This window comes from Fringilla coelebs, assembly GCF_963513975.1.
Source record: "Fringilla coelebs genome assembly, chromosome: 2".
In the NCBI taxonomy this organism is placed as follows: domain Eukaryota; kingdom Metazoa; phylum Chordata; class Aves; order Passeriformes; family Fringillidae; genus Fringilla; species Fringilla coelebs.
In genome coordinates, this window is record NC_140029.1 from 67393368 (window position 1) to 67408442 (window position 15075).

General features: G+C 38.9%; 1 protein-coding gene across 2 annotated transcripts in view; it reads left to right on the top strand.

Moving 5' to 3' along the window:
• Nucleotides 1–15075, top strand: part of DCLK1 (doublecortin like kinase 1) — a gene marked incomplete at both ends in the record, with an annotated part of 221169 nt that overhangs the window by 149685 nt on the left and 56409 nt on the right. For both annotated transcript variants that reach the window (XM_084201297.1, XM_084201298.1), the window contains one exon: nt 12321–12415. In XM_084201297.1, coding sequence (XP_084057423.1) covers nt 12321–12415 — 95 coding nt within the window. The remainder of the gene's footprint in view (nt 1–12320; nt 12416–15075) is intronic.

The window sequence follows — 15075 nt, forward strand, 5'->3', positions numbered from 1 at the left end:
TATGGTAGTCTTTGTACTAGGAACTGAATGAGAACAATCCAGAAAGTAGCCCAAGTAATGCAGCATAAAATCTGTGTTGCTGAAAGGGTAATTTCACAGTCTTTTTTTGTTTCCGAGGGAGTGAGGAAAGGATTGATTAAAGATCATGAGGATATTGAGAAAACAAGGGCAGGGCAGAGAAAAAAATGCAATTACAGATGTGAATGTGAGGTGAAAAGAAAGCTGAGGAAGAAATGTCAGAATTGACCTAACAAACCAGCGATACAGGCTGGAGAAGACACAGCAAAAAGCTTCAGAAAGTTCTGTCTGAAGGGCCTTTGCAGTAGCTCCCACTAGATAGCTGATGAGTAGTTCACCCCTGCAGTTTTTCCCAAGCAGAAAAAATAAATAAACAAAAAAGTGCCTTAGACTGCCAGTACTGGTGCCTGAAGGTACGAATAATCCTTGGTGTGAGCCATTTGAGTAGACTCATTCAAGCATTTGCAGCATTGCTTGTGAATACGGATTTTGCAAGAGGCAAACATTAGAGTAGTCTGGAAGCCACCTCCCGTTCTGCCTCAGTCTTCTGCCAAGAGGAAAGCAAATGTCATCCTGAAACCTGCATCCAGCACCATAAGGTCTCTGTGGGGAAGTGGTGATCAGAATGGCCCAGTGCTGGTTCAGAGAGGGTAGAGATAGACCAACTGGAACTTTTTTTCTTTCACAAAAAGACAAAGATGAGAAAAAAAGATCTTGCTCTGGGAAGGAGGAAAGTGGGAGAGACATGGTGAGAGACAGAGGTGTAGATGTAGGTAGCAGGGCTGAGAGGCAACTTGCCTCCTACACATCCTAGAGAACAGCTGAGATGCACAAACCTGAATAGAAGTAATGGGATAAAATATCAGTTGTGAGGAACAAGTCCAGAGTAGCTCTTTCATAAATATGTTATATTACTTTCTTTGTAGCTAGGTGGAACAGAGGAAATTTGACTTTAGCAAGTGAGGTCCTGTTTGGTGTGTGAATGTTACAGGCTGGTGTTTTTTCCCTAATGAATTTGTGAGTACAGGTAATGGACATTGACCTGTGTATGCACATTTCTATGTGAAATAAGTGTCCTGAGAATAATACAGAAACTATAGGATTTCTATGGGACTAGCAATATTTTTTCTGTGTTGAATATCTGATCCCATGTTAGTTTTGGTCCTGAAAGAAATAGTACTGTTTTTACTTAAAGGTGCTGGGGAAGTGTGGGTGAGGAAATCTTAACTTCTTGCAGTCCACTTTTGTAAATGTCTGAGTACAATATATTACATACTTCAAAAAATCAGGAGATTATTTTACAGCCTATGGAAAAATGGGAGTGTTTTTACTATACAACAACAATAATTAACATATCATTACATTTATAGCAAGAAATGAAACAGTGTGATGAAAATATTAAAAATGCAAACCATTTTGGATGGTGCTGTGCTGATGGCATATGTAACCATCTTAGACATTTCTTAGATGAAAATACATTTATAGGAAGTAGGCACATATTAGTTTGTCACCAGCAGCATTTCTTCAGGGTTCAGGTCTAGGACCAGTTTTATTCAATATTTTTATATTGAACGATAGAGGAGGTGAATGCACGAGTAAAAATTTTGAGGGTAAAAACAAACTGGGAGGTGCTGATGACTCTCTGAAGGAACAAGATGCTTTGCAAAGGGATGGAATCTAGGTAGATTGGTGCATTGGGCGATGATTAATGGGATTGAGTTTAGGAAGAACAAATACCAAATTCTACACCTGGCATGGAGTAATGCCAGGAACAAGTGTAAATTGGGAGAGGAGTGGCTGGAGAGCAGCTGTGCAGACAGGGATCTGGGAATGCTGGTTGGCAGCTGGCTTGTTACAGGTCAGCTGTGTGCCCTGGTAACCAGGCGAACAAATTGGCACATCCTAGGGTGTGTCTAACACAGCACCACCAGCCAGGTCGAAGAGGTGACGGTCAGGATGTTTTCAGTGTTGGTGTGGCCTCACCTTGAGCACTGTGTACTGTTCTGGGCACCACAGTTTACAAATGATGGGAATGTACTCAAATGTGTCCAGAAGTGGGCAACAAACTGATGAAAGGCCTGGAAGGTGTGTCCTGTAGGGAGCAGCTAAGGACTTTGGGCTTGTCTTGTTGTGAGAAAAGGGCTGAGGAATGACCTGATTGCTCCCTATGGCTTCCTGAGGAGGAGATGTAGAGATGAAGGTGCTGAGCTCTTCTTTCTGGTATCCAGTAACAAGGCATGTTGGAATGGTTCAAAGCTGCAGGGAAGTAGGGAAGGTTTAGTAGACTGGATATTGGGAAGCATTTCTTTTTGAGAGCTTTATCAAGCATTGGAACAGTCTGCCCAGGGAAGTGGTTGAGTCAGCATCCATGGAGATATCCATGGAAAGATGTGTAGGCATGGCTCTGAGGGACATGGTTTAGTGGTAGACTTGGCAGTGCTGGATTATCAGTTGGATTTAATGATCCTAAAGGTCTTCTCTGGTCTAAACAACGCAATGTTCTATAGCTAGGAAGCACTCCTTTACCGAGAAATACCTTGTGGCTGCTTGGATGACAGGTGCACAGCAAAGCCACTCTATTGTGAAGCTCCACTTCCCAGCTGAACATGCTGAAGTTTTGATCAGCCCTGAGTTGGTCAGGCAGTTGGGCTAGCTGGTTGTGGTAGGAACCTTCCAAAGGAACTATTCTATTTAATTCTATTGTGTTCTGTCCTATTCTATTCTAAATTTGTTAAGCTTAAAAAGGATAAACAATTGAAAGTCTTTCTATAGAATTTATTTTTAGTGAGGGGAACGGCTCTGATTTGGCAGTATTTTTGCTGTTTGCTTTTTGCAAGTAGGTCAAATTTTGTGAATGTTGCAATAAGCCTATTTCTAATCTTACATACATGAGTACTTAGATCAGTATTACTTTCGAACAAGGAAAAAATATTGTACTAAGCATTTGCTATCAAGAATTGTTTTTAAATCACATAAAGCCAAAACCAGTCAATGATTTTTAAAAGATGCAAACAATACGTAGAGATTTCACTTTTCTGCCACCCAGCAAGCATAAAAATGCTGCTTGTTTCCTGGAATTCTGTGTACCTGTGATAGAAGCAGAAGAGAGAAATTGCCATCTAATACACATATGAGCTGATAATTTTTTCCATGAGATCTACATTAAACATCTCATTAGTAGAGAAGCTCCTGAATGACTTGTGCATAGCTGAAAGTTATGCTTTTTGTTGTCATGTTGTTTCTGCTAAGTGCATGTACATGTATTTTTATTGTATGTTTTTAAACTGCTTTCAATTAAACTTTAAGCTACTTTTAGGGATTTTTCTTTCATTGGCAATAACAGGAAAAAAAAGAAAAAGAGTAGATTTTTTGATCAAAGACAACACATACATATTACAAAAAGTTACAGGTGTATCATTTTCTGAAGAGTTTTGTATCAGAACAAAGTTGGAAGAAATAGGGATAAAGGGAAACCAAAAGCATACTTGGTAGTCTACCCTTGATGAAAAGCTGAGAGAGGTGAATGGAAAAGAGCGTGTTGCTAATTAAAAAGAATTAGATTCCTTTTGTTTCTTTTTGATTCTTGCTGCACTTTGAGAAGTCTGCACATTATAATTGCACAAAAGGACCATATTTCTGCTTCAAACTTAAATTAATGTTAATATCAAGAAAATACACATGGATAATTATATGGGCCAAAAAAGGAAAGTTCCATAGACAAAGACTATGTTAAAAAAATACTCAAATCTCAAAGTTGGGTATTAAAACTGGTAAAATTGTAAAATGAAGAGATATCCTTGCATTAACTTTTATTCTCTTGTGTATGCATCTGTAGTATGGTATAGTCTTTAAGTCAGGTGTTCAACAGCATAGCTGATTTGGATTCATCATTTTTAGAGTTAATGAAGGCAAAGTCTTGGGCCATTTTCCCATTGTTAGAGAAATAAATGTATAAACAAGGCTAAGGCATGTAGACAATCTATTCTGGTTTAAGCACTTAAATGCCATCCTCAACAACTGTTTCCCTTCTTTGACACAGAATTTCAGGTGGACAATGAATTAAGCCAAACTTTGGCTTGCACTAAGTATTTATAAATTGGATGAAGTCCATGAGTTCCTTTTTCTGAGCAAATGGTAGTTTGGGGTGATAAACTTTCCCAAATTCATCCCAATAGCTTCTGAAGTTGCTTACTGAAATCAAAGGGTTTATGTGGAGGGATTGGTGATTTGTTGTTTTTCTGTGTCTTGTTTTTGCGTCTATAAGTCTGGAGCAACAATATTTTACCAAAACTGGTGCTTTGAAGTTAAACTCAGTAATGTTAAGTTATTTTTGAGGAAATTCTGCTTGAAAGCCCTTGCTTTTCATTTCAGTCTCACCTTCTTGTGGTGACCCCTGACTCTGTGAGGAGCAGGCAAAAGACCCTAAATGTCCCCTCTCCCTTGGTAGCCACCAGGCACTGTCCTGGAGAACCATTTCCTTCATTGTCTCATCTGCTACTTGGGAAAAAGGACTCTTAATGACAATTCCAGGGCTCTTAGATGACTTTCATTCTTTGCAGGTGCTTTTTGCCCTCGGTTGCCCCTAAAGACAGCCTCCTTGGCGAGCCTGAAAGTTCTATATGGAACATCCCATAACAGCACTTTCAGGCCATGGGAATAACATCATGGGAACTATAGGATGAAAAACACTAACCCACAGGCTCTAGAACACACTGCTGTGGAAGCACAGGGCTAAGTGGGGAATCTGTGAGTGGAAATCAGGCTGCAGGGTTGTGGGAAAAGACTCTTAATGAAACCAGAGGCTACAAAAGTGATCAGGGCCACAAAGGTTCAAATCAGTGCTCTGGTTAGCTGAGGGCACAGTAAAAGGCATCCATCTGTGAGAAACACACACTCCCTGTTGTTTCCTGAGCTATGCAATCTACAGTGAGCAAAAGGACTGCCTTTACACCATTTTTTGGCATATTTCTAAGGCATGTATGCCTTTACATAGGTGGTGTTCACCTTCTTTCCATTCTTGTTTTTTCACTTCATTTTTTTTCATAACACAGCATATGTTTAATGTGCTTATATTTTCCTGATAGCCTCCCTGGCTCCTGAGAACAGATGCATCCTATTTTTATATAAAAACACAGAATAATGTTTTCTTCCAAGAGTACAAGTAAGCTAGGAAGATCTGTGTAAGGGCTGACTTCTCCATTATTATGTTTTCTTCAGTTTGTTATTTACATCTGACAGTGTTTCAAAACAGTACCACCAGACAGAAATCTCACTGCAGGAGAATTGCTTTTTGGCTTTGTACAAATCCATTTGAGGTATTGTCTGCTTCAAAAGGCTTTCAGTCTAAATAGAGAAGAGAAGCATGGAACGAGGCAAAGAAGAGAAGCAGAGAAAAGATAGTATGACCTCCTGGGTAGGAAGAAGGCTGATGTCTGATTCCAAGTGCAATAGATAATCCTACCTCTATTTAATTTTTCTGATGTCTTCTTAAAGCCTGTAAACCACTTTGATGTGTTTTTGTGGGCATGAAATAATACTTCAGAAAGGGCATAATAAAAGAGACGTTTAATTTTGGTGAGACTGGGTATCAGCCCATTGCTGGTGACCAAAAATTATGGATGTCTGATGGCTATTCAGTAGCTGGTGGCTTCTGTCCAGCTGCCATTTAACACCATTGTTGGCAGCTTCAGTGTGGGTGAAGAGGGAATAGATTCAAAGAAAGCAGCAACACTTATGTCTTCATCATGGTTATTTTTAATCAAATCAAGGGCAGCATGAGATGACTGGAATTACTGTACCCTTGGTCCATTAAATTAAGGAAGGATGCTGTGTTTGGGTGAACTCTGGTTTACCTTCTGAAATTTCAACTCTACTTTTCAGGACTTACTCTCAACCAAAGTAGCTACTTTTTTTTTTTTCAGTTTGAGCACCTTCTTCAAAATTTTTTCCTTCTCACCTTTTCTCCCTTCTGGTTTCCCTCAAGTTATCACTCAGAATATGTCAGATGCTTGAAATCTTATTTGCAATATCAATTCAGGTGTTAAAGTTTGGTTTTAAAAAGAGTTATTTAGGAGTTTGGGTTATTCTGCATGACAGGTGACTAGTTCAAGAATACCTGGGTTGATATGTACCTATTCCAAATGACAGAGGTAACATAGTGAGGAATGGATAGAGTAGGCCATGTTACCAAAGTCTTTGTGAGGGTTCTTTCTTAAATTGTACCTGGGCAGAGAAATTGTGAAACTGCATGTTAAGTTAAAGCCTGATCAAAACTGTAGATGTTCCCTAAAGAAGAAAGTGGATATGGAAACAAGGATCTTACTGAAGTCTTCCCTAGGTCAGATGCTTGTGCTTTTCTCTGCTAGTTAAAAAAAAAAAAAAAAAAAAGAAAGAAAGAAATAGAGGTGTTCCTCTGCAATGGGGTATGTTTTTATTTAGTCTGATAGTTCAACCTTAGGCTGTTATCCAGAAACAGCCCTCCTTCAACCATCTGACTCCAAAAAGGTCTTTTGTATCTCAAAGGAAAAAGCAAAACCACGACGTATCATATTGTCTTTATTCACCCTGTTACAGGTACTCAGCTGCCTAATTTTGTAATAAATATGCTGGAGCAAAATTTTCCTGAAGCCAAGAGCACAAACCCATGGGAGTGATGGAGTCATCCTGCGGACCCAGGGATTTCCAGATGATTTTTCTTTGATCTTGACTTCTTTTTAATTTTTTATTTATGATGTTTGTCTTTGATACTAATCAGTGAAAAATTAATTTTCATAATTTTATACCCAGTAACAAAAACAAGAGTTGGTAAGAAAAGTAGATTTGGTTATGTTGAGAAGTCTAACCCTCTTAAAGGATGAAAAGTTAAATGCTAAATGAAGAAACGTGCTCAGAAATTGTACTCTGTTCAAACAGACTGATTTGAGAATCCTAGTCTTTCTAGTTAGGCAAAATAGTCCAAAAGACAGATTTTCGTTAAATCTTGTGCACACATAGATGTTCTCCTGATTAGGTACTACATTAAATTAGCAGACAGACAGTTTCATAGATATCAGCTGAAGTGGGGAGGAAGAAAAAAAGCCCCAAGAGGCACTTAGCTTCTGAGATTGGAGGAAAAAACAAATACTGGTGGATTCTAGGGAGCTGCATTTTCCCGGCAGTCTCCTTTCTTCTGAGATACAAGATATGCCTTCCGTATGTGTGTGTGTCTCCAGCACTTCTCTGCTTGCTGGTGCAGACATAGGTGACTTTGGGTTGAGGTGGAAGAGCCTGTGTGGGGTTTACAGTCCCTGCTGAGCTCTGCACAGCTTGGGCAGACTATGTGGCTACCACGGGTACTGGTGGCTAACCAGCACTCGTATATTGGTGCCTGCTGGGATGGGGAATGAAAACCTGACCTCTAGGTGATCCTTTCTGCTGACATTTCTGATCTATTGATCTCTGATCAGGTACAAGTTCTGTGTGGGTCTGCCAGGCCTTGTCTTCAGTGTCAAAGGGATGTCCTACTTTTATCTGCTTAACTTCTTGACATAAACTCTGCAAAAGATTAAAAATAAAAAGGACAGTTTAGCACCAGTTGAAATGACTGCAGTATTGGTGTTGGGCTTTTTCTCTCAAGCAGCTACACACTAAGGTAGAACCTCTAAAGCCTTGTCTTCACTGAGGAGTCATACTGAGGGCACTTGCCTGATGTGTGCTCTGTACACAGTCTGTCTTTTGGTGTTAAGACAAAAATTACAAGGTGTACAAAAGTAAAATACAGAAGCAGAATGAAAAAAAAAGGCAAGATATGGTTTATTTCCTAACTATCTTGTAACTACATAATCTTACCAAGACAAAAAAATTGTTTTAGAAAGGACAGTGAAAAACTACAGAAGTAATTGCAGCAAGGTCAAAAAGCAATCTCACATTATCTCCTAACATTTGCTGAATATGACCTACGTGTGTTGTGACTTGTGTAAATAATATTTTAGCTAAATGTGTCTATTCATAAGTTGTGGCTGCAAAAAAAGCCTGCACTGTTCTATTCCCTTAGTGTCCTCTTTCTTCTTCACACACACTTTTGTGTTTGGCAAACCCCTGTTTTAAACATACCAAGTTATCTGGATGTGTTTTATAGAGTACAATATGCTTGCCCATCCAAAGGCAACTCTATAGGAGACTGATTTTAATGCTCTGCAGTGGTACTGGTGGCTTCTCAGACTGGCACTCAATGCTTTATTTAATTTTTTCTTGCTTTTTGTTTCTATTACTTAATGAAAATATGCCCTATCAAAGTTTATTTTTTGGAATGCCGTCAAAGTACTTTTTACTTGCAGCATTTCCATTAGTTTATTATCACAGTATTATTCATAAATATTATCGTATTTATTATTTATATTACCATATGAAAACCTATTTTGCATTTATCTCAGTAGATGCTGATATCCAGCTTTAGTGTTCTATTTTATGGGTTTTTCCACCCTCATGTGTGTGCCAGGTGCTGGAAGAGCAAGTACAAAGACAGGTCCTTGCTCTGTTGTGCATCCTCAGTGAGAAAGGACAGTGAGGAAAGGAGTTCACAGCCAAGCAATTGCATACATCTGCTCTGAGTAGCCACAATAATTTTGGTATTGTTACAGCTTTTTAATACACATTTTGCTGGTGAAATTTTGAACTGATAAATCTTTTTCTTAAGGTGATGGGAGGGCGCTGTGTGTTAAGCTGAAGTCTGTGACCCTTGCCGTTTTATGAATAAAAGTGACAAGAAGCCTCTTGCCTCACTCAATAAAATGATCAATCACAACAGTGATTTACCAATTTTGTATGTCTTTATCTACATCAAGGTTCCCTCTAGGAACATGTGCTGTATCAGTCAGTGAGAAATGCAGTGCAGATACTGGATAGAAATGCAGTTTCCAACAAAAATTCATTCCACCTAGAAATGGATTTTAGGGCAATTTAGTGATCAGGAATGCAGTATTATTATTATTAAATCTTATAGCTTTTATTCACATATTTGTTGACATGTTTTGTGGTAATGAGCAGCTTATGTAAGAATGGTGTAATGATTGTAAATGGAGTTCAGGAAGGGGGTCAGAATCACTGCAGTCTCTTCCTGCTACTCAGCACCTAATATCACCTCTATTTGGAAATTCAGTATAATGACTCACAAGCACAGGAAGCCATAAACAAAAAGCTATAAACAGAGCTGGAATGTTCTGGGAAAATATCAGAAATTACCATTTCTGTCCTGTTGTGATGTCTGTCTTAAGGATTATATTAATAATATCAGTAGTAAGAATAATGTAATAGCAATAATAGCAATATATATCTCCAGGTATGGAGAGCATCCAGAAGGATTCATCTTGTGTAGCTTTGGAAGTTTACACTGCAGTGGATGCTCCTAGTAGGTTGTTCATCAGGTCAGGGCTTCAGGATGATACAGCTTGTGTTGTGACAGCAACTTGGTTAAAATGAAGTCTAGAAAACTACTTCAGATGGTAGAAGCCAATACAACAGGTACATAAAGATTGGTAAAAGGAATCTCATCTCCAGAGCTAATTGCCATGTCTGGAGTTTGCTAATCAGCTCTCTATAAGGAGCCCTTGTGAGCTCTCAAAAATCCTGGTACATCTTTTATGTATGGGCATCTTTGTATTATGAATATGGGTAAGGAGGTGAGAAAACTTCACTTAAATCTGCTGAGGGCCTCAATTCATTAATCGTGCTCTCAATTTCATATGTTACATGGCCAAAATAAGCACAATTATAATAATTATCCTTTTTAAAAGCATAGTTGAAGAGAGCATTCAAACTTAGCTTAAACACTCTGGATGCTCTGGCGGTGATAAGTAAGTAATTTTTAGGATTTATGATAATACTTTGTTTTCTCATCCTAAATAGATACTCATCAACATAATATACATCAATACAGAAATACAGCAATAGTTAAATACACTATTGCAACTATTTGTCTGGTTCCACTTGGTAGCCTCAAGTTTTTGTCTTCAGGACAGAGTGATTGCTGTAGTAATTCTAAAAAAAGCTATTGTTGAAAGTTATGGGGAAGGAGTCAATCTATTAAGAACATGAACCAGTGCCTGGTGCTACAAGTTGTATTGAAATGTGTCTGTTATCTTAAATTTGGTTATGATAAAAAGACCCAAGGGTATCTGCTTGGTTTAAAGAGAAGACAGAGCACTAGACCTGTTATTCAGCAGTCTCGAGGACTAGCTGTGTGTGAATAGTAGGAGTTTAATGTTGGTTTCTAAATTGTGCCATAGGTGTTTAGAAGATACATTTTACAACTTTGCAAGTTTGAGACTCCAATTTTAATTCCTTTTTAATGTTCTCATCTTGCTCTTTTCCTGAATTATTTCAGTGATATTGGTAATAAATTTGATTTTAGTCACTGTTGGACAGATCTGTGGCTGTTTTGCTGAATAGTGTATGAACATACATATATGCATGTGTGTTCCCCTACACTTTCCACAATATTTGAATGAGTGCTGATATGTGCAAATCATTGTCCTCTGTATAAAGATATTTAGAAGCCTGGATGAGTGGAATGTTTTTCTACAAAACCAGCCTATTTAAATCCAATTAGAGCATCTTGTTGTTTCTATAGTTATGCAAATATATCACACCTTTACTCTAAACAATGCCTTGCACAAAGTGATGTTGAGATTGGATCACTCGGTGCACCTAAGGGCTATTAAGTGATCGTCCTTTATCATGCAGTATAATGTGTTTTATTGATGTGTGTTGTGTAGTAGGTATAAATATTTCTTCATTGTAAGGTGTGGGCCCAGTATTAGCCAGTAAGAACAATGCATTATGCAAAAAGTAAGAAGAATCTTTTTAAAATGCCTACTGTATTATCCAAAGGAATTAGCATTTGCTAGATTGCCAGTCAGCCAAGGCTTTACAAGAGTTATTGTCATTTTGATTTTCGGATGAGTCACTTGCTACATTGCCCCCAAAGGCACCTCATTATGATTCAGTGCACAGCATATAAAATTGCTTAGGCTTTCGGGGCTCCATGGAAAGCGAGTGGGGGTTGCGGTGGCTCAGCGTTGTGAAGCAGCAGCATTATGCTTTAATTGACACCTTTGATGTAGCCCTAAGACAGCACCTGCACCTCCCACTGCTGCTCTGAAGACGTCAGCCTTACGCAGAAAAGGCTTCTGCTTATGAATCCTGCATCGCATTCAGCTCACTCTGTGAGCAGCCCCAGCTATCCTTAACTAATCCCATTGCTTCTCAGTTTGGCTACAGCTTGGCTTAGTACAGAGCAGGAATTTTGCTGCTTGCTCTTAGCAGGTTAAACAGTCAGATTTTGTCCATGTTAGAACTCATAGAAGGTAAGTCAAATGCCTTGTTGATATCCTTAGTATGTAGATATTCTCCTAAGATTCAGAATCTGGGAATCTGATTGTTCTTTTTATCCCAGCACTTACAAATGTAGACTCTGATAGAGCAGTTGCTTGTTTAAGAGTATTTACATGTATATGTGATGCACGCTTCGTAGTGTTTCTGTCAGTGCTTCAGTGTGAATATTATTGATAGCCTCTCGTGTGATTACTTTGTAGTAGAATTCTGTCCTCTGCTGGCATTGTTTTGTTAATTTATTGGACAATGTCATGTGCATGTGAAGATGCCTCTATAAAGATAGGCACTGACATATGTGAAGAAACTTGCTTATTTGAGAGAGTGATGCTTTACTCTAAGTCAGACTGGAGGAATTTGCCTCCAATTCATTTGCCTCCAGAAAGCCCTTCTGGGTTAAGTCTGAGTGGTGTTTGGGTCAGATAGTATTGCAAAATTCTCTTCAAATGGTTGAGTCCTCACTCAAAAAGCGAAAAGCAGGCAGCTGATTTGTTCTTGCAAGCAATACTGTGTGTTATTTTTAGTGGGCAGCACTTCAAGCCATAGTTAAATGGAATGAAAATGTTTATATATTTTGTCCTTTAAGGTTAAAAAAGCACCTTGTTCTCTATTACTTTCAGTAATGGAAGTATTTTACTTTCAGTAAAGTACAGGAACAATACAGTTTAAAAAAACATGATCCTGTTCTCTGCCATTGACTAAAGTCTTTTCAGGTTTTTTCATTATTTGCTTTCACCCTGTATAAAAAAATTCCTTCGTGAGCCAAAAATCTAAGGAAATACTTATTTTTTAAATTACTTTATTTAATGTTTCAAACATTAAGCAAAAGCAAATTCATCTGTTCAACAAAGACTGAAGAAAAGTGTTGATTTAAATATTTTTTTTTCCTTTAATAATGCCTTGTATTCATTTTTTTCAATTTCTTGTCCTTTTAGTGAATGGAACCCCTGGTAGCCAACTTTCTACTCCCCGCTCTGGGAAGTCTCCAAGCCCATCTCCCACCAGCCCAGGAAGCCTACGGAAACAGAGGGTAAGGAAATAAGGAAACTGATTTCTGAGCATGGCTGGGGAGAATCCAGCATAGCCATTATCCAATAGCCTTCTCCCTTCTGATCCCTTGTGTGTGTGTAGAGCTATAGGGTGGAAGAGCTGGCTACAATCCTTGTTTGTAAAACACCCTGAAGTGGAATACAACTGTTCTGTGTCTGTCAAAATGCTAAGTATACTGATAACTGGTTATCCTTCGGGGGGGAAAACCAGGTTTTTTTTCTCCTTTTTCACAAAACTTTTTGTTTGTTTTACTTTCTTTTTCTAATTATTTCACAACTGAAAGAAAATATCAAAGAAATCTCTTTCGTTCCTAACTTGCTGTGGGTATTGTCAGTTGCACAGCCCACAGACTGCTTTGATTTTGAAGCAAGGTGAAAGAATGCCCTGTGGAATTTAGCTGTGATATCACAGCCTTGTGCAGTGAAGATACTATCAGCACCAAGGCACATGTCCATCACTTTCCTGGAAGAGAGTTGATAGTAGCTGTGAGTTCCCCCTAGTTATCATGTATGGAGGAATCTACAATATCCCTAAGCATCCAGAACTAAGCTAATGCCCATGTTGCTGCTGTAACCCTCTGATAAAATATTACTCATTCAACCCAAAAGCTCCACATGCTGATAGAATTAATTTTATCCGTTTGAAAGAAATAAGACAGATGTCTATGTATTTTCTGCTATTTTCTAAACTGTGGTCAGTTCTCAATGAAAGCATCCCTGGGGCACTAATCTGTATCTCAGACTTGTTTATAAACAGAGTTTGAACACATGCTTTTTCTGCCTTTTCAGTTTTTAAACAAAGATGCAATTTGTGTCTCTCAAAATAAGGGGATTATGTACAAAACTGGCAGTGCTTGACTTTCGGAGCTGCTGCAGACCTGATTCCCCAGATACCCAGATCAGGAATAACTGTAGCATGACACAACTTCCCTCTAGCCTGCAGACCCTTCTGCATATCTGATGTATGCCAGGGAGCTGAGGAATGGTGCAGGTCCAAGTCTTACCTCCATCTGGGATGCAGCTATGGGTTTCTGCCATGACTTGTTTACAGACATGGGGGCCGACTGTGATCTTGCAGTGTAGGGACAGCCAGTGAGCAGCAGCTTGGAGCCTCAGGGTAGTGTCATGGTTTTCATCATCTGGTGCACAGAGAGGAGAGATGTAAGTTCCAGTGGGTAAGCTGGTGCTAAAATCTTCTTGAATGCAATGTCTTCCCCACCTGTTTGTTCTTGCTCCCAAGGCTTATTAATGAATCATTAATAAGTCACTGGAGAGGGAACAAAGAGTCTTCCAAATGAATTATACATTGGTGATGTGAGGGCGTCTGTTTAGATGGATGATACCAGTTTACATTGGATTTGCATTTGCTGCAAGGCTGTCTCTTTTCATTGGTAACTTTCCTAAACTTTCTTTCTCACCGCTGAAGCTTTGCTCCCCACAGTGAAGAAATGTTTTTCTGCTAACGTTTGTGGATGGGTGAGTGGGAGCCATGTGATCAGCACCATTAGACACAAGAGGTTTCTAGGCACAAGATTTCTGACTTTCAAATGTGAAGAGGAGAGCAGATGGGCTTCTTTTTATGTGTAAGTGTAATAGGATCACCGAGTGGCAGTATTATGGATGCAAAGTGCCATGTAGCGGGTAACAAAATCAGACTGCTAACTGTAGAGAAAATAAATATTGAAGTGTACTACAGGAGAGATAAGATTAAGATTGTTAGGGACTTGAATTCTCTTCTCCAATATTTGTATTCAGTCCTTTTGACCTCAGTAGGGGACCTTTCATGCTTGTCTGGCTTTATTTTAGACAGATTTATTTTTTTTACCTGATGAAACATGGAATATATTCATGTAAAGATAGATTGCAATCATGTAAAATGCATTGCAATAACATTATTTAGATTACAAAATCAACTCAGAAGTTCAGGGATGGAAACTTAACACTCAGTCTGAGAATTTATTTCATCTGCTTTCATGTTTAGCTTGTGAAGTGAATGAGTTAGAAGTTCAGTGTAAAAACATATGATTGTGTCATTAAAGGTTATAACGTGCATTCCGATGAGTAAATAAGATTAAGCAGTGCTTGAAAATCATAATTTCCTTGTTGGATATATAAATGGTGTTCTGTTCAGTTTTAGTACAGATTTTTGTGTCTTTTTATTTAAATCTGATTTAGAGAGGTTATGTTATGTACCATATTGTCATGAACCAAATTTAAACCCAAAGCATTTTGTTGGGTCTTCAGTGGCTTCAGCTACAGTGCTGACAAGCCAGTAGCAGGGTGAGGTTTATTCTCTAGGAGATTGCTGAAGTGCTGGTGTCTTGTGATAGACATACAAGGGAGAAGAGATGGATTTAAGTTCCCATCTTGTCCCCTGTGTTGAGAGGTGGGCTGTTCCTGCCCTGGAGGAAGAGTGTTGGCTGCTCTAGCTATGATCTGGAGTTGAGGTGGTGGCTGGTGTTTTGTCTGCTCTGTCTTTTTCTCTTTACCTGCAGTTTGAGGGGGCTACTGCTTTAGAACTGAAATAAGATGCTGGGTCCTGGGGACACCAGCTCAGCTCTGTAATTTGTGCTGTTTTGTGCCTCTCCCTGTGCAGTTAGAGTTACAGAGTTCCTCTTCTCTCATGCCATCAGGTACAGTG